We start from the raw sequence: 26,649 nt of genomic DNA on the forward strand, positions 1-26,649 counted from the left end.
ACGTGAAGTGGAGTCACTGTTAAAACCCAGACATTGATAATTTTCCTAAAACAGCAGATCCCAAAGTGTTTCATTCCTCTTATACCACAGCAAATTTGCCAGAAATAAAATTTTTTATTGATCAACGAATGACATGTCATATATTCAACCATTAATATTTATATTTTATGTTTTGGAATGTCCATGAAATAAGTTAGTTCTTCTTATTACTTATGTTATAGCAGCTATAAACAGTCATACCAGTCCCTGTGATACCAGCCTCTCTTTTTTCTCTCTGGAGGGTAATAAGACAAAAAAAAACGAAGCTTTACCGAGAAACCAGAAAAACTCTTTAAACATCTTTAAACTCCTCTATCCTGAAGACTTTCCCCTGGTGGAAACGCTGACACCGGAGACTCCTTCCCCAAATGTTTAACAAACATCCCTTTACAGAAAGCATCACCGTCAACAGTCGACAATTATACGTTTTTACTTTGTTAAATAAACACGTTTTTAAAATCTGTTTATTATTAGACGAGTGTAATGCGGCCATCGTACAAGTCCTTGTGAATGAAAGAAATAATATAGAAATGACTTAGATCAAGCACAATAATATAAAACTGTGATTTGCAACTGCACTACTGTCAGAGCTGCTGTTATAGAAAACGAATCAACACCTTCTGACCGATCTTTGATTTGAGATTTGAGAATTCAGCAGCACCGTGGTATAAATATTTATTTCCAATGAGGATTACGATAAGTTTGCAGGTTACATCAGAAAATGTAATAGGAAAAAAATAATACATCAAATCAAAATATACATAAAAAAGATATAGGCAAGTAAAATTATAATTGTAAAATATAATAAAGTGATTTAAAGTGCAGATATAAAGGGGGGGGGGGGGGGGGGGGGTGATCATTTCTTTCTATTCTCTTTTGCACATAAAACAGAGCAGCACAATTTTTAAAACATCACAGATTTCTACAATCCAGTTTCAAACGAGTCAAATGTTAAGATAATGTTTCTGTCGTAATGAGAGTGTGTATCCAATCAGGCTGTTACATGAAAAACAAACTGTGTGACATTAACATTAATTGATGCTTTTTAGTGTTAGGACATTTGCTGAAAACTGCTTTGAGAAAGCAAGAGAGAAAGCTTTTGTCTCTAATCCTAAATCCAGTCTCCTGAGGTTTTAAAAAAAAAAAAAAAAGGCATGTTAACCCACAGGAGCTGACTCTGCACTGTTCCATTTATAGAACTAGCTGTATAGTTTTATGGCTGAAGGTGGAGTGGTGGTGTTTCCAGTTTCAGCTCAGAGCTGAGTGATGGTGTGTTACAGGTCTGTGGTGCTGAGTGATGGGTTGGTGAAGGTGAAGCTGGCACCCTCTGAGCCTTTCTTCTTCCCTCTCTGAGCCAACGCTGCACCCAGGGGTTCAATGTACAAAGAGTCGCCATTTTCCTCTTCTTCCTCAATGATCTAGCAAAGAGAAAACACTTCCATGAACAGATGTCATATATATATATAAACAACACTATCTATCTGTCTATCTATCTGTCATAGTTAATCTATCCTTTTATCCATCAATCCATCATAGCTAGCTAGTTATCCATTTTTCCAACCACCAATTCACCCATCCATCCATTATAGCTAGCTAGTTATCCATTTTTCCATGAACCGATTCACCCATCCATCCATCTATTATGGCTAGCTGGTTATCTTTTTATTTGTCCATCCATCCATCCATCCATCCAGCTGTCCATCAATCCATCCATCCATCCATCCTAGATAGCTAGTTATCCATTTTTCCATCCACCAATTCACCCATCCATCCATCCATCCATCCATTCAGCACTATCTATACTCCTCTTGCACATTTTATACACATGCGCTTTATTTGTGTTAGTAAAACGTTAATGGGTTTTTTTTATGTTTGTTTTTTTTACCATCATTGGCACTGTGTCTTTATCAGTCAAATTCACATCCATGTCCAGAGAATTGAGGCTGTAAACACACAGAGCACATCCACACGATCAGAATCACACAACAAAACAGCTTATTGTAATTCATTCCTGATGGAATAAAGCTTAGCTGCCAGAAGGGGAGCAGAGGAGGGGCTCTGTTTGGGGTGAGGCTATAAAATGAGATAGCATGAGCGATTCTGAGAGCTCTGGAAGGAATGAATTCACCTCACAGGAATAATGAAAAAAAAAAAAAAAAAACATCAACCACACAAATTAACACCAGAATAGCTAAACACGTCACAAATAACTCAGTGTAAATGGGTTAACTGAGTATGAAAATATAGAAAGCGTGGTGTGTGGTGATAGTTACCTCTCTCTGTCTGCACTAGATGCCTCCTCATCAAAGCCCAGGTCTGTGGAAGCATCAATGTTCAGGTTGAGGACCGGGTTCGCTCTGCAGAACAAACACCAGAACACAAAAAACACGCTTAGCACACACTCACATCATTATCATGGGCTAATAATCAAAGAGTGCTAAGCTAACTAAACCTAACCTAGCTAATGTTACTGATAAACAAATATTTAATTGTTATGATGCTAAGTTTTCACAGCTTTGGTGACTGCTAAAGAAATCACACAGAATATGATAATGTACATCATCTTAAGGCTAAGAAATTTAAATCTCACTTGTGCCAAGCTAGTCAGCAGTTAGCTAGATAGCAAGTGGTTAGCTAGCAGGCAGTTGCTAGTGAGCTAGCTGTCAAGTTTAATGTTAGGGATGGGTTTAATGGTACATTTTAAAAGGATTGCCTGCTGTTAAATAAATCACTTGAAATATGAAAACGTAACGCAATACTTGGTTACTGAAATCCCACAGCCCCAAACACGAGCTTGTTTATTAGCAGCATGCTAGTTTATTAACTAGCTTACATAGCTAATATTAGGCTATTTGAGATGACAGGACAACATTGAAGCCTAACTGCATGTTCATGCGTATTTTACTTAATTTTGGCATTTTTTTAAACAAGGCTAAACCTATAGACATGGTATGTCATTCTTGCCCATTACAATAGATTAAAAACATTATTATAGTATATAAATATGAATTATATTTTACCATATAAATTATATGCTAGCATATAAATTATTATAGCATTTTTTTTGTAAATCTACCATTATAGCCTAATTTTAAACGTAAACCTATTTCTGATTTACTTACTGTATCACGCAAAATATAATGCTGCTAGTTTGAAATATGCGAGTATGAATTGATTATTTAGATGGGAAAAAATGTGAATCTGTGTTACTAGATTCGTTTTTTTTTTTCTCCTGTCTAAAATGTCTAAATTTTAATTATTGCACTCTAAAATAATATCATCATGCTGGTCAATATAATTTTCTTAGTTTAATCCAATCCAGCAAATTTCAGTGAGTAGCTGTTTGTGTGTGTGTGTTTATGTGTGTGTCTGTCTCACCCCTCTCTGGTGTACTTGTTGGTTCCAGGAACAACAGGCCCATCCTTCTGGTACTCAGTAGCCGCCATGGCTGCCGTGTTCATGGCCTTGGCCGCCTTCAGCTTTGTCTTGTACCTAGAAAAGTGAAACGCAAATTAAACGAATTTTAAAATGTCAGTTAAACACCATGTGCAGCAATACCAGTATAACTCCAGTGCAGGACATTACTGAGCAATTAATTATATCACAAGGTCTCACTGATGACATAATAAGAATGATGTAGGGAAAACTATCACACACACACACACACACCCACACTTAAAAGCAGATAGACTGCATTCAGCTGCATTCAGGATTTCTAAATTTTTTAATTTAATTAAGTCTGTAGTGCCCTACTGGGTTCAGGCCATGTTTCCTCTTAATACCAAATATGCTAACAAGAAAAGTTGTAATTTTTAATAAAATTTTTTAATAGTACAAACCCGAAACCACAAATATATGGTTTTGTCATCTGTTCTTTTGCCATTTGTAATTTGTACTTTGATTGGAAAATGTGAGATCAGTCTATCTACTAGTCTATTAGTTTCTCTTTCAAAGGCATTATGGGGAAAAAGGATGATAGAATAAATAATCCAGCTTGTTCGCGTTCATTACGCCCACAGCTGAATTTAACATGTGCCTTCTCAAATTGCTGATAATGTGGGACAAAAAATATCAGCCTAAATAAAGAAAAATTCTAGGGGGGGAGGGTGTGTCACTCTGTGTAATCACCTGACACAACTGTCAATGAATCTACAGTCTGGGCTAGAAAGAAATCAGCCCCAGTCTCTGTGTAAATTTCTCCACTGGTGGTGCTGTTGTCTTTTGTTCCATTAAAGTCCATCCATTTTCTTGAAACCACTTATCCTACACAGGGTAGTGGGGAGCCTGTCCCAGGGGACTTGGGGCACAATCACACATACACTTACACTTACATTCATACAATTTAGAGATGCTAATCAGCCTACAATGCATGTCTTTGGACTGGGGAAGGAAACCTCTGAAGCACAGGGAGAGCATGCAAACTCCACCACACACACAGTCAGAGTGGAGACAGGAATCAAACCCCCAACCCTGGAGGTGCGAGACAACGGTGCTAACCACTAAGCCACCATGTCCCCTGCTATTAAAGTCATTAATTTCTAAACATTTGTTAACAGCAAAAAAAAAAAAGATGAATCCTTATATTGAAAGACAGGAAGGGATATAATTTATACCAGCTGCCCCTGATGCACGACATTCAGTAGACATCATTATCTAGAACAACTTAGATTTATATAATTTATACATCTGATCAGTTGAGGCTTAATGGCCTTGCTCAAGGACCCAGCAGTGGCAGCGAGAAATTATGACCTTCCAGTCAGTGGTCCAACATCTTAACCACTAAGCTACCACTGCACTGATGCAAGGTAAGTTTCCCATGAGTGTGTGATGTCTTACTTTTTCCTAATGCACACCAGTGACGTTGTGGTGACGATCAGGACGATCACGAGCCCTGCCACGAGTCCCACCATAATGAACAACACTGTGTTGTTTTCATTTGTCGTCTCTATGTTTCCCGTCTGCAAAAACCATTAACCAAGAGTAAACAAACCACAAACTAGTTCGTGAATAAGCAACGTTTAAGACACTATTGTACTTTATAATCCACATATAAGATAAAAATGGCACAAGTTTTCCTGTTTCTTACAATGCCGGTGAGACCGTACTGCTGCAAGATGACGCCGTACTCTTCATACACGGACTGTGAGTTCAGGATCCTCCCCACATCATCCGAGTCGAGGGCTGTCCCGTTCAGAAACACGAAGTAAGCCTCTAGAATAGTCATCACTTTCCTGGGAAACAAAAAAACAAAAGTTAAGACAATGATCATACAATAGTGTAATGGCATCTTCAATTTGCTTCCTGCAACACTAGTAACATTTTGCTACTATAAATGTAACTTTAAATGGATAAAAAGTATGATGTGTCAGATAAAACTGTGAGTTGATTGATCATTTAATAACAATTAAATTATTTAACACTGAAAAGGAGGAATAATAAGGTCATTCTATAATTAAATTTGAAATTTTTTTATTTTGTAATTTGTTATAAAATATATTGCTACACCTGCAATATCTCAAAAAGGTATTGTGACATTTATCACAATATTGACATTATCATATATTATGATGAATTTATGTAACTTTTATAAAAGTTGGATTGAGATATTGAGACGCATTGTATCGTCTCATATCATACCTTAATGATAATACAAGGGTTATGGAATTTTAATACTAATAACACTAAAGTTAATTACACATATAAGTATGACACATGCATGAATATTGCACATATGAACTTTATCTACGTTTTCGCATGATCTTACCTCTGTGTGGTGTCACTTGATGAGGCTGACACTTTAACAATATGCACCATTGCTTTTGTGGCTCCTGTCAGGGCCCTGAAAAACATTCCACACCAGCAGCATTTTACCTCTTTTGCTTAACACTTGAAGTGATGGATAACGAGCTGAAGCGTGTACGCTAAACAGGTTCTGACTCTGCAACACTCACTGTCTGATGTTCGGCAGGTTTACGTTGACTTCTTCTACTGTTGAATCAAATCGGAGGCCGACCTTGTAAGACTTGTCCACCGTGATGAGCTGCGAAAAATAAAAAAAATAAAAAAACAGAAAATACTTGGACATGAGAAATTGCTTGACTGACTGATTTAGTCACTTGTATTCTGTTAGTTCATGCAAACATTTGTTTTTTTAAATTTGCACGCTGCCATCTGTACAGAGTGTGTAAGCAGTGCACTCTTCTCTGTTTTGATGATGATGTGTGAGGAAATCACTCTTAGCTAGCAAGATTTAAGACATCTTTACAGAGACAGACTGTTTTTACAACCGTGTTTGATAAACAGCAAGACAGCAGACGTCAACGCAAGGTAAGAAAGTAGACTAAATAAAAACATTTCCATGTTGTTCTGGTGAAATAGATTTATGCTTTGTGTTTAAATAGAGAGGTCAATGTAGATTATTAACACAAAAATTACATTTTCAGATTTTTAGCTGTTTTCCAGAAATTAGCCATAGTAAGTATCATGGCACTTACCTCCAGTACCTCAGTCGAACTGAGATTGAGGCTCTTTGCCTCCACAGTCACCAAGTACTTCCCCTGTTTATCAGCTTCCAGTGTATTTTTGGACCTGAGAAACAATGTCATGAACAGATTTGTTCATTTAAATATTCAGGATGGAGCCAGGAAAAGCTTTAAAGCAGTTTGTAGTTTATTTTCAGAGCAATTTCAAGGGAAGTGTGAAAAAACGATTCTGGAACAGCAGTGTTAATAAAAGTTCTGACAAAGCTGCTCATGATAATAATAATAATAATAAAGGACTTTCATGATCTCAAAATATAAGGCATCTTATTGCTCACATGTGCAAGCCTCTAGGACAGGGGTTAAAGACCAATAAATAATAAAAATAATAAAGATAAAAATAATAAAGACCAACGGATGGTATGATGAGGCCTGGCATGAAGCGGAGCTACTGTTACCGCCCCAAAGTTGATTATTTTCAATTACAGCATCCCAAAGTGTTTTATTCCACTTACACCACAGCAATTTTCCAATGATTACAATTTTTTATTTATAAAAAGAATGACACATTGGACATTTTTGTTCTGTTACATTTAAGGTTGTGGAACGATTAGAAAACAATTTAGTCTCTGTGCAAGTTGTTACTATAGAAATGTTAATATTTTAGAACGAGCACATTAATAGAAACCTGTGAATTTTCTTTAGTAAGAGCTGCTCTTTTAGAAAATTCATCAACACCTTCTGACCAATCAGAATCGAGAATTAGATGGCACTGTGGTATAATCTTACCTGATAACTCCTTTATAGTTTTCATTTTCATCCGGCTGCTCAGTTTCAGCGTAGAAAATTAGGTCTAGCTCCGTTGGCACGTCATTCTGGTTGTTGCTGACAAACTGCACTAATGTGACCTTAAACGTTATCTTCTTATTGTCTCCCGAATCCTTGTCCTTGGCCTTTTGAGAAATAACAACAACATGAAGATCAAAATTCAAATACATACCGTATACGTATATGCACCTAAACATCCTGGTGGTTTATGTTAAAAGCTGTCACTGAACCTTCCTGGTCATTTCTCTGGTCTTTAGACATGTCACAAATCCTAGAGGTCTATTTCTAGTTACTGTTTCTTCCAAGAATGTCAGCAATTTAAGAAATGTTCCATACACTAGACATAAAGTCCATTCTAATCTAAGATTTGAAATAGGCATAGGAATGTCTAGGTACCTAGATAATATATTATTTTTTTAACTATAGAGAATAAATCCCAAATGAATCAGTGTCCAAAACAGAATGAAAAATTTAATTTAAATGTAAATTAAAAAGCATAAAAAGTACTCACAGAAACCTGGGCCACACTCTTGCCTTCTTCAATGCTCTCAGAAATCAGGACTACAAGATGGAGGTTTCAGATTAATATATAATGTTCTTTAATACTTTTACATCTCTTTATGAATTTATTAATTGTTGATAGAATTTTTAAAGTATAATGTATAACATGAGAAGGAAGTAGAAATGTAGAAATGTAGTATTTATTGGTAATCATTAGTAATAATTATTGTAACCTTCAAATATGTAACAAAAGATTAAGTTATACTGATAAATGGAAAATAATAATTAAAAAAAAACACCAAACATTTAAATGGAGAACAGTAGTTACTGAAGGACTTTAAACATTTAGACATTCAACATTCAAACTAGAAATACAACGTTACACATATCAGTTTGCACTAATTCTAAAAATAAACTTTTGATTTTAAATATTGTTTTAAGATTTACCAAAAAATTCCTGGACTGGGATGAACACAGGTTCATTGTCATCCATGTCAATAATATCAATCGTGACGAAATCTGAAAGAGATCATAATATCCATCAAAAACCAAAATGGACTTGTTTGATGTACTTATGTGTTGGTAAAGCAAAGGTAAAAGTCTAGTTGCTGAAATTATTATGAAATTACAGCTTAAAATTTAAGATAAAAAATGTTGCACAGTTAAACGACTGAAAAAAGGTACATAATTATAACATAAATATAAATAGGAGGCGCACTATTCTTTTTTGTTGTTTTTTTAAAGTTTGCACTTAGACTTTGCCTTTGTTTGCGTAAATATATTGGATTTAATTCAGATTATATTATATCTTGGTGGCCGCAGTGTATTTTTAAACTATCCCAATTTGGCGTTAAAAACCTGAACCTGGCAACCTTGTTATTAACTGTCCTCTCTGCTGCTCCTCCTTTGCCATGGGGCAGCCCAATACCTGCCCCAATGGGCCTCTGTTAGCGTGTCCCATTTTTGGCCACTAGGTGCAATAATAACTCTATGGCGTTAAATGGAGCAGTGAGCGCAAAGACGATTGCACAACGTCTAGAAATGGAATCTAGAAATCGTTTTATACCTGTCAAATAATCATTTTTAATCATTGGTCACTTAACATTTGTATATGGTGGCCACTGTACCTTGGATAAAATGATCATGAGTAAATGTTGCCTGCAGTCATTTTGTGTGTATTCCTCTTTCAACTCACCTTCTGTGCTGTTCCTGCCCTTCTCCGTGTAAAGGTCCACCACTCGAACCGTCATTTTCACCTGAGTGTACACCTCATAATCGATTGTTATACCCTCTGCAGTCATCACAATCCCGCTGCTTTCAAGAATGAACCATTGCTCCTCACATGGAGTCCATGTGGTGTTGTGGCATGAGGTAGAAACAAGCTCGTAGACCAGTGAGTGGTTCCCGTCCGCGTCGCTCCCAACAATTTTCCCTACTACCGTCCCCCCTGGTGTGTTCTCCTCCACCTTGAACGTTGTCATGGTAGGTAAAATAGGTGGCGTGTCATTTACATCATCCACTTCTATATATACCGTGCACGTAGCAGCATTCCCGCTCAGGTCTGTGGCCTCAACCGTCAGCGTATACTTCTTGTTTTCACTCTCATAGTCCAGCTCCACATCTGGATCCACCAAGATCTTACCTCGGTAGCCTGTACCATCAAGCTCTGACAGGCACAGGAAGGTGCCCCCGCTGCCACTTTTAATGCTAAATGAGATGCGGTTGTTGAACTCGGTTTGATCACCATCGGTCGCGTACACATAACCCACAAAGGCGCCTGCGGGAGGAAGTACAAGGTGATTTTTTTAAAATCCCAAAGGTCACAGATTCTTTACAGGTTGTCTTGCATGTTGACTTTAGCGCAACAGTTGCAACAAGACAATCACAACACGAAATTAAGCTACACAATTATGCAATATTGCAGTACCGTAGCTAATCACAGCCATGCCGATCTTCAGCATAACCGCACGATTGCGAGCGCATTATTGCTTTTATACGATAGTTCTATAAACAAGAAATTAATATCCAGTAACTGACATTTTAGATACAATATGACCAAATGTTCTGTTTATAGATATAGATATAGACATAGATCCAGAAGAAGCTACACTCACTCAATTTATAGCCCGTCAGCTAGCTAGATAGCTAGCTCACACTGACTTATACATTCTCATTAATTATCTTCCCTTCTTCCTTTTCGTCTTCATCCGACGAGCTTTCATATTTTAAATCAAACGTTATATTCCTAAAAAAATATTGCAGATGATATTGCTGATGATGTTACACTAACTGTAGTAACAATTTTGAACTAGGAAGTGGAATTTTATGTAGCGAACACAGCCGAGTGGAGTGATACACACAGTCAAACGTCCCAGTGCGGTATACTAAGAATGCTAAGTATAAGCACTCTTGGAACGCCACTCATCCAAGCAAATTAGTGGACCGGCACTAACTGTCGTATAAATAGTGCTATACCGTAAGACTATCATCATACCAAACTACTTTTAACAGTATAAAAATACAGGTAAAATATGTTACACGTGCATGTACACATGCAAAATAAACTGTACACATTAACTACAGAGCATTATTAATAATAATTTAACCTGTCTACATACACAAACAAAAATAACTTGCCTCTTTCGCTTTCCTTCACATGAAAGGTGTATTCTGTTTGCAGGAACATAGGCGAGTTGTCATTTTCATCCTGGATTAAAATATAAGATGTGGAATCAAGCATAATACGAGAAAAGCTTGATAATGATTGACCACTAATAAGATTAAAAATAAGAATAATCTTGGTAGAGGACAGCAATACAGCAAATGTAGCGAGATTAAAGCTAACAATGGAGAAAAATTTGAATTCCTGAAGTCCTTAAGTCAAAAATTTAACTTGACAATGCCAAAATTGTGCTTAGGGTGCCATTTAAGACCTTGAGTCTTAAATTCTGTCTCCTAAGAGAAAAAAAATCAATATTTCCAAAACTTCATTGTATAAATCTTGGGAATGATACACAGAGGTGGACAAATCAGTGGACTGGACAACGGGACAAGGAGATACGCTTCCGCAGTGTGTTGCGGAACAACAAGCAAGATCAGTACGCTACGATATACTGGAATATGCAAAGACTTGTATAAATTGACATGTCTACTTTGCTTCCTAATTTGAAAAAGCACGGTGGTAAGTTTTGCTAATTCGCTAACTATGTTGGCCTGTTTTCTTTGCTAATGCCAGGTTAGACTCGCACTAGTGTTAGTAGTTAACATAAATTGGCTAGGCAGCAATTCCAATTCTAGCTAATCGTAAATATTGCAATCTTACCGAAATTGAATGATGTTTTCATGCAAAAAGGCATTTAAATAAGTAACTTTCACATAAAAAAAAACATGATCAACTTAATTTCATCAGTTAAAAACATTTACATTTTACTTTTTAATACTTGAATACATTTAAAAGCAGTAATGTTTTTTTTTTTTTTTTTACTTTGACTTGAGTACATTTTGTGGTTGGATTTTTCCACTTTTAGTTGAAAACTGAAGATTTTAACACAATCTATCTATACTTTCACTTAAGTATAATTTCTCAGGACACAGTGTACAAATGCAAAATATTACATATTACATTAGCAGACGTTTTTTTTGTTTGTTTGTTTTTTTTTAAATCCTAGCCGATGCTACACACCTTGGCAACCCAACCATTGCACTTGGCAAGCACATTGATGTTTCTTGAATTTATGATTTGTTCACTGTTGTTGCATTCTTATTAATGTTTATAAAAGACAGCTTAGCCACAACTTAGGTACTAATTAAAGGTGTTAATCATCATAGTGCATTGTTAGATGTAAGTATATGTACTCTGAAGGGTCTAAACACTCACATCGACGTTGATGATGAATTTGACCGTACTGGACAGAGGTGGCGTGCCCATGTCTGTAGCTGTCACGTTCAGCGTGATCACTCCTTTCAGATTGATATCGATGTCTTCGCGGTCCAGAGGGCCTTTGCTCCTTATTTCCCCAGTGTTCTCATCGATAGTGAAGTTGCTACTGTATTCACTAGGCTCAATGCTGTACTTGATGATGCTGTTGGGAGAGCCTGGCTCATCGTCATCTTGAGCCTAAACAAAGATTTTTCAACACAAACAGAAAGTCACTTATAATGGAAGTCTAAGTCTGATCTATTAAAGATTTGTGTGTCCAAACTTATTAACACTAGGGGAACAAATGTGCAAGCTGATTTACTAGCACGCTTCATCCAGAGTTTTTGATGCCTCAATCAACTTGCAATGTGTAAAATTTTCTATTTAAGAGTGCAAGATACAGGGTAAATCGATTAATCTTGCACCTGCAGTGTGATTGCCCACAGCTTGAAAGTCATTCTGTGAACAGCAATTACGTCCACAAAAGAATATGACTAAAGGGTCGGTATTAAATTTGCGTAAAGCCCATTTCCAACCATGGCAAAATAAAACGATTATTTGTTTTTTCAAAATTATGTTTCAGAATCTCAAAATATTGAGAAGGTTTTGTGTAATTATGATTAATTAACACTACCTTTATAAAGGTGGTACGTTGCTTTCCTTTTCCATTCTCAGCTACATTATTAACAGGACACGCACTTACACTGTACACTTTTATTATGTTATTTTGAGTTCATAGCATGTTTTGATTGCCTCATTGCCTTTAATTGACCGTAATGCTTGAGTTTCAGGTTCATTTTACTCTCCTGGAGGATCACTCTGAAATCTGTGCCTACTACGGCAATCAAGGGCAATCGACACATGGAAAAACTTCATTTTCATACTGTTCCCTCATCCTACAATGCAGGCACATTGCAGGCTCAACTAAGGGTATGTGGTGCTCTTTAACCTTACTGTAGTTCTTCAGTGTTGTAAAACTATTCACTTATGTGCTATGATCATCCTGACCAGTTTCAAATGCTTTTGGTATTTGTTCGAATGATATTTTCCCTCACCTTGACTTGAAACACCAGCACTTTGTTCTCGGGAAAGAAGCCTTCATATGGATTTCGGATAAACTGTGGTGTCTGGTCATTAATGTCCTCGATGGTGATATCCAGCACGGTGGTGCCCACGTTCCCCGCTGAGTCTCGGGCCTGCAGCGTCGCAGAGTATGTGTTCTTGCTCTCGCGGTCCAGCTTTTCTCCATTTTTCACATAAACTGTCCCATTTTTTGGGAAGACATCAAATGGTCTGCGAAAAGACAGCAAAGAAAAGCAAAGGAAAGAAAATCGTAAGATGTGATGATTCCCACTAGGGAAACGGTAATGTATTACAATGCGCTGCTGTTATAGAAAATGAATCAACTCCTAACCAATCAGGATTCAGAATTCAACATGGTATAATTTTGGATTTTAAAATACATAGCAACATATGAAAATGACCAAGTTTATAATGCCAAGAACTAACACAAGTGGTTATGTTGTGAAATTTGTTCACTAAATACACGCACATCTGACTGAAAGCAGTAAGTAAGTACAAACAGGGAATATGTAACGCTTATGAGATTACATAACTATAGCATTACGTTTCCAAATTGTGCACCAAGTGTTACATTTTAAGAGCGACAGATTTACCCATTAGGCTGATACTAATGTGATCAGACACAGAGATATATCATGGAGCTGAAACACTGCATCTGAAATACAGAGTCTGACATGTGTACGGTACATACATGCTCTCCGGGAACAGTTTGTAGGTGAGGAGGCCATCGTCCAGCGCGTCCGCGTCTGTCGCCTGAAGGACACAAAAAATGATTTAAAAAATGGTAAGTGAAGGCAGATCCACAGCCTGTAGACTAAGCTCAAAGTGAGACTAAGACCATACTGAGACTAAGCCCAAACTGATACTAAACCCTAACTTGTACTAAATCCAAACTGAGACTAAGTTCAAACTGGGACTAAGTTCAAACCAATAACAAGCCCAAACTGCAACTGAACCCAAACTGAGACTAAGTCCAAACTGATACTAAACACAAACGGAGACTAAACCCATACTTCTACTAAGCCCACACTGAGGCTAAACCTAAACTGGCACTAAGCCCAAACTGAACCTGAGCTCAAACAGGGATTAAACCCAAACTGGTACTAATCCCAAACTTATAGTAATCCAAACTGAGACTAAACCCAAATTGGGACTAAACCCAAACTGAGACCAAACTGGAACCAAACCCAAACTGGTACTAATCCCAAACTTATAGTAATACAAACTGGGACTAAACCCAAACTGGAACTACACCCAAACTGAGACCAAACCTAAACTGGCACTAAACCCAAACTGAACCTGAGCTCAAACTGGTACTAAACCCAAACTGAGGCTAAGCCCAAATTTGTAGTACATCCAAACTGAGACTAAATCCAAACTAATACTAAGCAAAAAACTGGGACTAAACCCATACTTAGGCTACACCCCACACTTACCGTAATGGTGTCCAAGATGGTGCCATTTTCACAGTGCTCTGGAACAGTTAATTTATAGTCATCTTTTTCAAATGTAGGGCTGTTATCATTTTTGTCGTTGACTTTAATGGTGACCGTAGCTGTAGACACAAATTCAGGTTTTCCGGCATCTGTGGCCACCACCTGAATAAACCAAAGAAGCCCTTTGAATTTTAATCAGCAAACACACTTTATTTCATTACACACTAATTGGAATATTATATTTATAAACGAACTAGGTTTTTTTGTTCGTAAACTGACTAGATAGATGGGTAGAAGATAGGATCCCTCAGCTATCTATAACCACCATAATAGCACTTGACAAAGTCTGTTTCATAGTAAAAACAAAAAAAAAAACACCCACTCACTGATAATTCCTAGCCATCTGGTTATTTTAGAAACGAACACCATCTGAATACAGTGATAACAATTAACAAATGACATATCGTGCTGCTCTAATCCACTGCACTTGTTCACACTCCCACCTGCACGATCATGGTTTGTTTTTTCTCGTAGTCGACATCGGCTGGGTTTTTGATCAGGATCAGAACAGCTCGGTCCGACATGTCATCTGTGGGTGAGACAGAAAACGCGTCCTTATCTGTTCCCTCGAGGTGGAGCCTGAAACGGCTGTTTTCGTTCTGAAAGCAATAAATAATATAAAAAACAGTTAAAAAAAAACATATGTATCAAAGTTCTTCTGAACCATTTTTTACTAGAATCAGTGCCATTATGTGTTTCAGTTATGCAGTAATATATCTGAAATCTGAATAAAAAAGAATGTTAGTGGAACCAAAAAAGTTAAATTAATAGCTGTTTCATTCCATATGTTCATATTTCCACACAACCCTGCTTAACAGCTGGAACCATAAGCATGAAGGACCAATACTGTATATTTACATTAATCATCATTTGGATGAGGTTTATTTATAATAGGGTACTTTAAAACAAATTACAGTTGTATTGCTTTAATAGTGTGGGTCACTGGAACGTTCTCCAGTCTGTCCTTGTAAGATTGAAAATGAGCTTCATCTCACCGAGTCTATATCTCTGACCGTCATGTTTAATCCTGTGATGGACAGACCGACGGACGCATGCTCGTCCACTTCGCCGGTGAACTCGTTCGTCTGTGTGCAATCCACCCCGTTGCACTTGTAAAAGAGCGGCTTTTGGTCATTCACATCGTCAATCTGGATATCGAGCGTAGATGTGGTGTTCGCGTGGATGCCATTCACATTCAAGCTAGCTTCAGTGGCCTGGGAAAAACACAGAGTATAAGGAATTACAACCTAATTTGGAAAACTTTTGGAGTAACACAAACATTGCGGGAATTCTAACGAGTTAGAACAGTGTATTTGTAGTTTATATTAGTGAATTTAGCCAGATTCATTATATGGATAAGATGTGTCTTCTCTGATATTATTATTTTTAGTATTATTAGTGTTGTTATTATAGTTATTGTTGTTGATTATTATAAATCAAGTCACATTTTTAAACATTACAAGCTTTTAAATCATAGTGAACACTGACTAAATGGAAAGCACTGCATCAACACCTACAGTTACAAAAGTGTTTATAGTGTTTATATACAGTAGGTAAGATTGTTACCTTCACAGTGAGCTTCACAATAGCATCAGAGTCCAGTAAGGCCTCTCGGTCAATGTCAGCCATGACAGTAACAACGCCAGTACCCGAATCTATTTGGAACAGACCGGACACGCTGGCATCTGTTAAAAAAAAACAAACAAAGTTTAGTTCACAATCTACTCTGCAAACAGATTGCAAGTCTCAATGCTTATTATTATTATTATTATTATTATTATTATTATTATTATTATTATTGTTATTACAAAATCAATTTTTTTGCAACCAATAAATACATACAAACAAAGTAAAATATCTGTTCCTAATCATAATGATCATAATAATAATAATAATAATTTTCACTGTGTCGTGGTAGTCCCAAATACAGCACAGAACTACACTTCCCATCAGCCCCAGCACATCACATGACCAAGTCACATGCCTCACAGATTACCCACACCTGTTTCATGTTTCACCTAATTAGTGTCACTATTTAAGTTCTGGATTGTGTGTGTCTCATTGTTTAGCTGTTAGTGGTTGTGCTGTTATACGCTACCTACATTGTGGACATGTTCTTGCCAAGCATGGCTAGTTCTTTTTTTTTTTTCTTTCATGTTTGTAGTCTTTGTTTTCATGTACTTCACTCTAATATCTGCAATTGCATTCATCCCCATGCCACCCATCACCCATAAAAACATAAATTGTTTATAAGGAAGCTTCAAAATCAGTTATTTTTAAACTAAAGTAAAAATTATTTCACCCTGGATGGAGTAATTGATGATGTCATTGATCCCTGTGTCTGGATCTCTGGCCAGAACCTTAAACACGGATGTCCCCTGGAAAAAGAAATATCACATTCATATTTATATAGTTTGTAAACAAAGTTCTATGTCCAGTATAGAAAAAACATTACTGATAATGCAGATGGACAAAATGTTCAGACAAGAGCATAGGCATTCATGGGGAAAAAAAAACAAAATGCAGAGTAGCTAATTTACAGTGAAATAAAATCGAAACTGGTTTTTATGTTTTAGACCCTTAACAATAAAAGTAAAGCTATCAAGCTTAGAAAGAAGAGTGGGGAAAAAAAAGGTGGTGGTACATACAACCGGTGAATGCTCCATCACACGAGCTGTGTTTGGGAGATTTAAGAACTGAGGATCGAGGTCTGGTATATCAACTATTGTGATGAAGGCAGTGGCGCTGGAGGACTGAATGACGTTGGTTTCACTGTGAAGTGGTCCACCGCCGTCCTGAAATGATAACATGACGTTTATATGCTAACTTTATAGTGAGATTTTATATGCTACCAAACTAGCTAGTCAGTGTCTATTATATCAGCGCTGGATTTGGCGCCGAACTCCAGTTCCCAGAATGCCATGTGGCCTACAAACATGGCCACCATTTACTACAATTCCCATCACTCACCCTCACTCACACACTCTCAGTCACCTGACTTCTAATGATGCACACCTGTTCCCAATCGCCCCCACACCTATATAAACAGACTATGGCCATTTAGCCAGTTGCACAGACTGACTTATCTTAAGACGGAGGCCCAGCCTTTACTTTATCTAACTGGCTTTGTTTGTGAATTGTGCCAATGATTAGGCAAAAGTTTCTAGAAGAATAAATGATGTCTTGTCAAAGTTTGTGCATGGGGAAAAGAAAAGACACAAATATTATTTTTACAAACTCTCGGTTGAGACCAAGATCATATTTAGCAAGACTAAAGACCAAGACGAGTCAAAACTACAAATGTCAATTAAAAAATAATAACTGAGAGATTAAAAAACATATATCTCTATTTGAAACAAATTGTGAACTGGAGTGATGTAGCTGAGGTTGAGGAACTTTCAGAGCCAAAATTCATACCATGCTGAGAATTTGCTGCCATTTCTACATCTGACGTTTATCCCTGTTTTTTTTTTTTTTGGTGTTTCCGGGGGCATAGTGACAGGGTGCAAAAAATACTTCTGGTTTAGGCCACGCCTACTTTGGGTTTAAATTTGAATAGAGATACAACTATTTAGAGCTAAACAGATACAAATAAGAGCAGTGTGCTACACCATTAATTTACATCTATAATTTATTCTCTTCAGAAGCTTATGAGTGTTTATTCTTCAGTTCAAGAGTGGTCCACCTACACCTAAAAATACTAAACACACTCTTTAGAAACCAACAAAGTAGCCTACACATTCTGCACAGGAAATGTCAAATGTCCATCCATGTCAAACTGGAGCAAACCATCTCTGAACAGCAGGGGATGTCTGATACTTTTACTTACAGCAGTGTCCTAACATCTTTACCCAGACCAATTCTTCCAACTTGTGACCACAATGTGTATTATTCAGTAAAACTCATGAAGCACTTTGGATGTGTGGAAAAATGTCATGCGTGAATGAAGATGGACTCACAGACGCATTGATTTGTAGCTGATAAAATGTGCTCTTCTCTGTGAAACTAAGTGCCTCGTTCAACACAACATCTCCATCTTTTTGAGAGATAGAGAACACGTTGAGTCCTTCAACAGGGATGGCCTACAAACACACACGGACATAAAATCATTATTGATCAGAATCATAATATTGAATTATTGCTTCAAACTGTTGCCTCCATTCGATTCATGTTTAACTCTGAGTGCCATAAAGAAAACTCAAAACCTGCACATGTAGAAGCAAAAAAACAAAAGATTCTTCGGTTTGTTACTTTCTGGAGGAACCCTTAAAGCTTCTATGTATACCCCTACAACAGAGTATTTCCCTATTAGAGAAGATTCCAAGGTTTAGTTTGTTGATTTCTGTAGGAAACCTTAACAATGTAGGTTGTTCATTTTTGTAACTTTCTGGAGGAACCTTTAAAGCTTCTATGTAGACCCTTAAACCAATATTCTCCAATCAGAGAAGGTTCTAAGTAGGTTCATTAGTTTGTTACTGTGTGGAGGAATGCTTACAGCTTTTATGTAAATTACAAGTATGTTCTTTGGGTTGTTACTTTCTTGAGGAACTCTTTAAACTTCTACGCTGACCCTAATGTTTCCTGTAAAAGAGGGGGTTCCAAGTAGGTTCTTTGGTTTGTTATTTTCTGAGGAGCCCTTAAAGCTTCTATATAGACCCCTACTAGAGAGTATTTCCCTATCAGAGAAGGTTCCAAGTAGGTTCTTTGGTTTTTTACTTTCTGGAGGAAGCCTTAAAACGTCTATGCAGTCTCCTACAACAGAAGTGTTTCCCTTTTAGAGAGGGTTCCAAATAGAACATTAGAAAGCTGAGAATCCTTAACAATGGGGGACCCTTAGAGGAAACCAATTTGTTTCTCTAAGTGTTAACATTTTAACTTTAATTTCTTGAAGTGATCTTTTAACTGCTGAGAAGAAGTTCACCAACATCATATACCTTTTACCTAAAGAAGAACATACCTGATCGATTTTGTATGAGACTATCCCAGCTAATCCGTCATCAGGATCCGTCGCTGTCACTTTCAACACTGTAGTGCCCACAGGGGTGTTCTGTGAGTGGACACATCAAGATGAAAACCATAGATTTATGTACTTGTAAAATATTTTTTGGTTATATGTAGAATATTATGTTCGTAAACAAATTACACTACCTCTGTTTGCTCTCCCAAAGCTTACAGTCTACTTCAGGCTTCTTTGTGTGTGTGTGTGTGTGTGTGTGTGTGTGTGTGTGTGTGTGTGTGTGTGTGTGTGTGTGTGTGTAATGTATTAATGTGCATGCTCATATGTTCACCCACCTCTGGCACTTTTATGTTGTATGGTGCATTTTGGAACACTGGTGCGTTGTCATTTGCATCTTGCACCACAACGTTAATTACTTTTGTCTGAAAACAAAAGCTTTAGTGTTAGAGAGCAATTTTTGAAGAACAACCTGAGCTGATTTCCACATTGTATGAATCAAACCTACCGCAGTGAGAGTTCCATCGCTAACAGAAACTGTTATTGGAAAGAACTCGTTAGTCTGAGGGAAGCAAAAAGATTGAACAGGTGATCTGCTGGCCTTTAAATGTACCAAATACTATTGATACTGTTGTGTGTTGTGTGCTTTTTTGTTTATTTTTAAAAAATGTTCTTGAAGCTAAAATCACCTCTCGGTCGAGTGGATTATTGATGTAGACATCACCAGTTTTTGCAGACACACTGAAGTGGTTATTTTTGTCGAGGGTGATCGCATAGGTCAGAGGGTCATTGTCTAGATCATATGCCTGGATTTTAAATGCGAATTCGCCTGTGGAGAAAATTATTGTCCATTTTTAGTTCATAATGGGGTAAGAGGAGCATTACCTCAGCCATTCTCAACACTCTTGCACCTGATACATCTATTCAAAAAAGATCCAGTTAGGTGTAAAAGAAGCTGTCATACAGTGTTTATGAAAATCACCTAGTGGCTGAAATGAAAAGCATCAGAGAAACCATTACAGTGTGATGTGATGTGATGTGATTTTATCAGTTATCAGGAGAAACACCCTCCATAAACCTGTCCATTCCAAACCATTCACAACGTATGACGAGGATGCATTTTCATTTTTGTCGCATAGAGACGCAGAATCGGATGCAGACTATCACATGCTGTTTGCTTGTACTGTACCTGAAAGTAGATCTTCCCTCACTGTCACTACAGACATATTAATGACCGGAACATTCTGACTGTAGCCTGGGGAACACACAAAACCTGAGTTATTACAAGAAGAGTTTCAGATAAACATCACATTACCATTTCATATGTTAGAGGTTACATTAGTTTACTAGGAAATTACAAATCCCAGTGTATACAATCATTATTTTTTCTGATTTCTACATAGTGACTATTTTTAAAACCATTTATAACACTGCGGTGTTGAATTCTTGAATCTGATTGGCTAGAAGGTTTTTAACTTTCTATAACAGCAGCTCTGACAGTAGTAATGTATGTAATTGTTGATATGAAGGAGTCTCCAGTGTCAAAGGTAAAGCTGTAACACTAAGTCAAGTCTTAAGGACGGAAGAGTTTGTGCTTCGCGGTTTCTTGGTAACATGACAAGCTGTACTTACGGTAACTCTGAGTGTGTCACACCCGGAGCGTTTTGTTTTATACCTTATGTAGCATATACACACTTGGACATAATGTTTTTTTTTTTTTTTTGTGACATCATTACCTAGTACGACGTAACATTAGCATCATATCTACAGGAATGTTCTGTATCGGGTACAATAACTGCCAACACTGTCAGTAATAAACAAGATTGCTCAGATAATAGTCTAGACTTTGAACTCTTGCAGTGTAGCAACCACTAACAGTGTATCAGTGCATCTAATTTACCTGTCTGTTAGATACTTACAGGTGGCAAAGAGAGTTAAGAGCAGAAGTAATGAACTCTCCATTCCCCTGCCGTCCAACTGTTGATGGAAAAAAAAAAAACATTATAAAATAGGTTTGTAATACACAGTAAATGCTCCAACACTTACACCCTTACGCTGGTCTCAGAACAGTTAATAACAATACACTGCATGTGATCTGTACATATTTTATCCTACACAATGAAAGTTCAAACCCATTTTTTTCCTGGAAGTTGTACTGTTTAAAATAATCTTTACTACATGTGTGGTGTCCTGGGAAAATCCTTCGCATGGTGAAATTCGGACATTTTCTCCTATACATGACAATGAGTTGTGTATTATTATTATTATTATTATTTATTTTGTACTGTTTTTTATTGCAAATAGGTGTTACAAAAGTGTATCATATATAGCTCTTCTATATAATCTCCATTTCATTCATTGCAAAAGTTCCAGCACTTAACAAGTGTCAGGATTCCTCTAGACAAAAATTTTTTAAAAATTCAATTCTAATGTCTGTCATGACTAAGGTTTCCATTTGACTACAAACAGATATTTTATAATCTGTTTATGCCCCAAAATTGAAATGCGAGAAAATTCCACTCCGACTGCAGTGCAGGAGCATCACAGACATTTTGTCAGCCAGTTATCTGTATTACGTCTGTTTTTCTACGGCACGTAGCTATCCAACAACTTGATCAAAATCGTGACATTCACTGTGTGAGGAAATCACACATAGCTAGCAAAGTTTGAGTCACCTTTACACGGACTGACTGCTTTTTCACCACCGTATTTGTTAAACTGGGTTCTTAACTTATGCGATTTCTGCAGGAAGTTAGCCAAGGTAAGGTTAAAAAGTAAAGAAAAACACTTTGTGTGTTGTTTTGGTGCCATTTTTTATGGTTTGTAATATTTATGCTACAAGCAGCCAAAACCCGATTTTTTTGTTTGCCAGAAATCAGCAGCAGCGACATCCAACTGGTTTTCCCAGATCGCCGCATACTGTATATAATTATAATATGCAATCTCATATTGTATCACCTTTGGACTATGAATATAACAAGTCAGTGAGGAAGAAAAATTGATATCAGTTTACACCCAGTTCTACATTCATTTAATGGTGTTTCCCCCATTAAAAACCTGTTACAACAACGTAGCCTAAATATTCTTTCCTATTTATGTGATTTCGGTCTGGAAAGCGTTTCAGAGCAGATAAAACAATTGAGGCACGACACACATAAAAAGCAGTATATAGTACATATGCTGTACATTTAGTCAGTTAGTGCATTTATATTTGTACATATTTTACATTCTCTTTTATAATACTTTGGTGTAATTTGTACTGCATCTATGAATGTGCCGAATTAAGCTATCTAATCATTTAAAACACTAAATGCAGTTTTGATTTGTTTAGTTCAAATGAGCTCCAATTCTCAGGAAGTTTGCTTTGAGCACTCAAGAGTCAGCAGGAATCAGGAATATAGTTCTTAGAAAACCTGAAAGAGAAAATACTGGTCTTTTACAGAGCTAAAGAGGTAAAAGGTTCAAAAATCAAAGACACAAAGGAAGAGTGTGTGAAAAACAATCATTTGCATAGATTCCTAGCCTGAAAATTTCTAAAGTAGACAAGTGGAATAAAAGTGCACATTTACATCACATTTAGAAACGTCATTTAAAATGGTCCACTAATAATATCCTAACTTCCAGTTTGAACCAGTTCAGGTCAAGGTCGTGACCAGAATCCAAGTTTCAGTGAGCTTTCAAGATTTCAGCTTCCAAAAACAAGAAAATTGACTATCTTTTTTTTTTTTAATAGTTTTTTCTGTTTGCTTTCATATTTCTATAATAATAATAATAATAATAATAATGACCTGGTGAATTGATTTAATATAAAAATGGTCTGAGGTCCTTTGCAAGAATATACCTTTTATTTTGACCGCTTGTTGAACCTGAACTTTCTTTTTTATCCACCTCAAAATTTACATCACTATTTCTCAGAGATTTTTTTTTTATTTTTCTTGATTTCATATTAGAGAACAAGAGGAGAGGAGAGATCTTACCATTAATAAATTGTATTTACCATTAATAAATTTTTATCTCATTGAACTGAAAGGTTCATGATTTTGTATATTATAATCTACTTACATCAAAAAAAGGATTTCACTCAACAAATGAATGCAACATGAAATGCATGTACACATTTGACCTAAAACAGATGAGAGGCAGCTTTTTCCATTTTTTTCCCCCTCCAATGGTCACCATTAAATCTCGTATATATGTAGCGGAAAAAACAAAAATAAAAAAAAAACCTAAAACCAAAACTACTAGGTAGTTTTCTCATAGCTAGTTAAAGCCACGGCTCAGCCATGGACTTTCCAGGACGCAATTTAAATTAATTATAAACAGAATGAATTTTTGAAATATAAAATTTCCATGGTCATATAATGTTTGAGCGAGAGCGCTGTTGTTTCAGATGAAGTCTTTGAAATGAAAAGGTTCATACTGATTTTGTCATTATAATTGTAAATCATATGTCATGTATATTTTATATATGTTTTAGTTTTAAAATATTTAATATATTCTAGTTTTTTTTATATTTGTAGTATATATTCATATCAATATGAAGAGTGTCTCCTATATGACCTTTGCACTTTCAAGCTTTTATGATGAGGAAGAAGATTAGAGATTTTTGTAAAGGCACAAAGTACCACCAGAGAATATGTACAATATATTCATAGCATATGTTTTTATTTAGAGTAATATGCTCTTTTGTACTGTTATACTATTAGAGTAATATTTTCTTATGTTCTTTTAACTGTATTTTGGGAAAATCATCACTTTATTTGTCAAATTAAACCGAAGAAGAACCAGATCTAATTAAAACCAGCAAAACAAGTCATTGTTCATTAAAACATGCCACAGAGATTCATTTGTCCTTATTGCAACTTTATATAATGAATTATGAATAATGAATATTAACATATTATAATTTTAAATTCATGTTAGAATTAATTTCATGTTACATTTTTTTTTTTCCATTTAATAATTTTTTTTTTCATCCACACAGATTTTTGAAACAACAAAAAAAGTCAGACTGGGATGATATTTCCTATTTGTTCATGGTATTAATATAGCTCTCATAAAAGCAGGCTCACCTTCCCCATTTTCGTCCTCGATGCTGTTCTGATGGAGTCGTCTCTTGAGTGAAATGAAACTGTGGTTAGGGTGAGACCTTTGCCTGGTACGAGCCCAACTGCTTACCGTCTCACTGCTGTAAACGTGAATCATTAACACAGTGCGAGGGAAATAAACACCACTTCCGAGCTCACCTGACAATACAGATCTCAGTGCTGTGGTCTGGGGATCTAAATGAATGTTACATCAAAGTTCTCCAAAGCTGTACATGATTTATGTTTTTAAATAATCTCAATGATCTAGCTTGCTGGAATAGGTGCATCAAACCACCCTGGTAGGAAAGGATGTACATTAAAAACAAGGCTAAATTCTTGGCATCCACATTGTATTATTTGCGGCTACCAAATGTCTTGAAGTGGACTTTTTTTAAATTATGACATTAGTGGAACCAAGCGCAATAGCACCACCAGTGGTCGTAAGAAAAAAGGCTGGGGCTGATTTCTTTCTACCTCAGACTGTAGATTCGCACAGCATTTCATTGATAGAAACGCCACATCGATCCCTAGATTTAGCGTCCATTGGAGCTAATTTATTTAAGCCACATATGGTGGCCCAATATGGTGGACGAAACACAGAGTGAGAAATCCCTGAACCAAGCTTTCCCCTCTGACTACCACTAATGAGCTCTTTCACATTAAGATCTGAGACAAAGGACCATCTTTCAGCGCCATCATTCATTGCAGAAAACAATGGTAGAAATTCCACTAGTGATCTCAAGCATACGAGAACCCAGTGTTTTTGGCTTTTCTGCTGTGGTACACAAGAGCAGTGGTGGAAAGAGTAAAAAACACACCAACTTGAGTGAAAGTACTGCTAATGTAGTAATAACTCACTTGAGTAAAAGTAGTGATAAAGAAAATTACAACAATGAGTAAGTCATCTGTTGAAAAACTACTTAAGGAATTACTTCAAAATGTACTTTTTAACATGCCTACAACTGACACAACTAATCCAAAAATGTTCTATTTTCTGTTCGGTTCTTATTTTAACTAACCAAGTGAGCTACACTAACATGGACAACACTTCCACGATCAACAGTATATCACGAAAGGTGATGTTGGCTAGTTAGCAAACTAAGCCAAATGCTGTTTTTGTTTCAGTAGCTTGCTACGTTCATTAGCTAGCTCATGTTAATTCATTCATGCTTCTAGCTATATAGTTAGCTATCTAGCAAAGATGCCTATTACACATTATCCTGAGTGTTACCTATAGCCTGTAACATCACTTAAATATATTTAACACAACTGAAAATCAATCGAAACAACATAAGTTTAATACAGAGCTTTCATATCGTAAAACATCTAGCTAGCTAGTCTAGCTCACTCATCTAGCTAATGATTTACCTGCACGTGCTTCTGTAGGATGAAATGCTGATGTCCATGGGTTTTGAAGTATCCAACCAAACATTTCAATGGAAATGTGAATAAAATGTAAAAAAAAAAAAAAAAAAAAAGCACCGGAGTCCCCTTCATTGATGTATAGCCTACACCTTTGAGATTTGTGTCTAAATTTGAAGGTCTGTACATTTTCTTTTCTTGGAAATGTAATTAAGTAAGAGTACAAGTATTTTATTTCAAACAATATTAAAATGCAAAAGTGTTATAGTATAACTATACAACATAGCACTCATTGTGTGTGTTATTTATTGCATATATGGTGTGCTTGTTCATGTTTGTGAGGGGTGCCAATATTTTTGGAGTACCCTGTAGGATAATGTCGACTTCAGATTTACTTTATATACCATTGTACATCCATCCAGTCTGTGACTTTTGTAATATCGTTGAAACTTAACTATAAGGTTGTATTTCTCTTTTTTGTGACACAATCAACTGAAATATTAAAAGTATGTACGATCATGTAAATGCTATAAGCATATAATAAAGTATGTTGTTAGCAACGTATTGCTGTCATTAAGGGTGTGGCCTAGATCTGAATGTGAAGTTGGGTCAGATATCAAATTTTAAATCTGGCTTGCTGTAAATAGCTCTGATGGGAAGGAGGTTCTGACTTTATCCTCTTAGACTTTGGTTTATTACGTGGCTTGGTCTAAGCGGGGAAAAACGGGTTCTGTAATAAAAGTGAAGTCCAGGACACATTCCCTGATCCAAACCTTTCGACTAACAAAAGCTGTTTTCAGTATATTCCTCATTAGTATTTTATAGCTACCATTCTTCTGATCAGAGTTGTTCTCTAAATATCAAGCTAGAAGGAGAGTCATGAGTCAGATAAGCAAAGCTG

General features: G+C 36.4%; 1 protein-coding gene across 1 annotated transcript; it reads right to left on the reverse strand.

Moving 5' to 3' along the window:
* Positions 1-700: 700 nt before the first annotated feature.
* Positions 701-24,471, reverse strand: cdhr2 (cadherin related family member 2). The gene is made up of 31 exons (XM_053239415.1): positions 24,372-24,471; positions 21,219-21,276; positions 20,489-20,554; positions 19,989-20,128; positions 19,808-19,861; positions 19,638-19,724; positions 19,303-19,392; positions 18,305-18,427; positions 16,994-17,140; positions 16,648-16,723; positions 15,912-16,030; positions 15,341-15,559; positions 14,789-14,944; positions 14,286-14,447; positions 13,541-13,602; positions 12,822-13,059; positions 11,725-11,964; positions 10,485-10,554; positions 9,043-9,624; positions 8,295-8,366; positions 7,858-7,907; positions 7,308-7,471; positions 6,534-6,627; positions 5,991-6,079; positions 5,804-5,878; positions 5,126-5,270; positions 4,876-4,997; positions 3,418-3,531; positions 2,313-2,396; positions 1,925-1,982; positions 701-1,457 (listed from the first exon to the last, which is right to left on the reverse strand). Exons 1-31 carry the CDS (start codon positions 24,378-24,380, stop codon positions 1,314-1,316), a joined length of 3,909 nt encoding a protein of 1,302 aa, XP_053095390.1. The 5' UTR covers positions 24,381-24,471; the 3' UTR covers positions 701-1,313.
* Positions 24,472-26,649: the final 2,178 nt, after the last annotated feature.

Source organism: Pangasianodon hypophthalmus, chromosome 13 (assembly GCF_027358585.1).
Source record: "Pangasianodon hypophthalmus isolate fPanHyp1 chromosome 13, fPanHyp1.pri, whole genome shotgun sequence".
NCBI lineage: Eukaryota > Metazoa > Chordata > Actinopteri > Siluriformes > Pangasiidae > Pangasianodon > Pangasianodon hypophthalmus.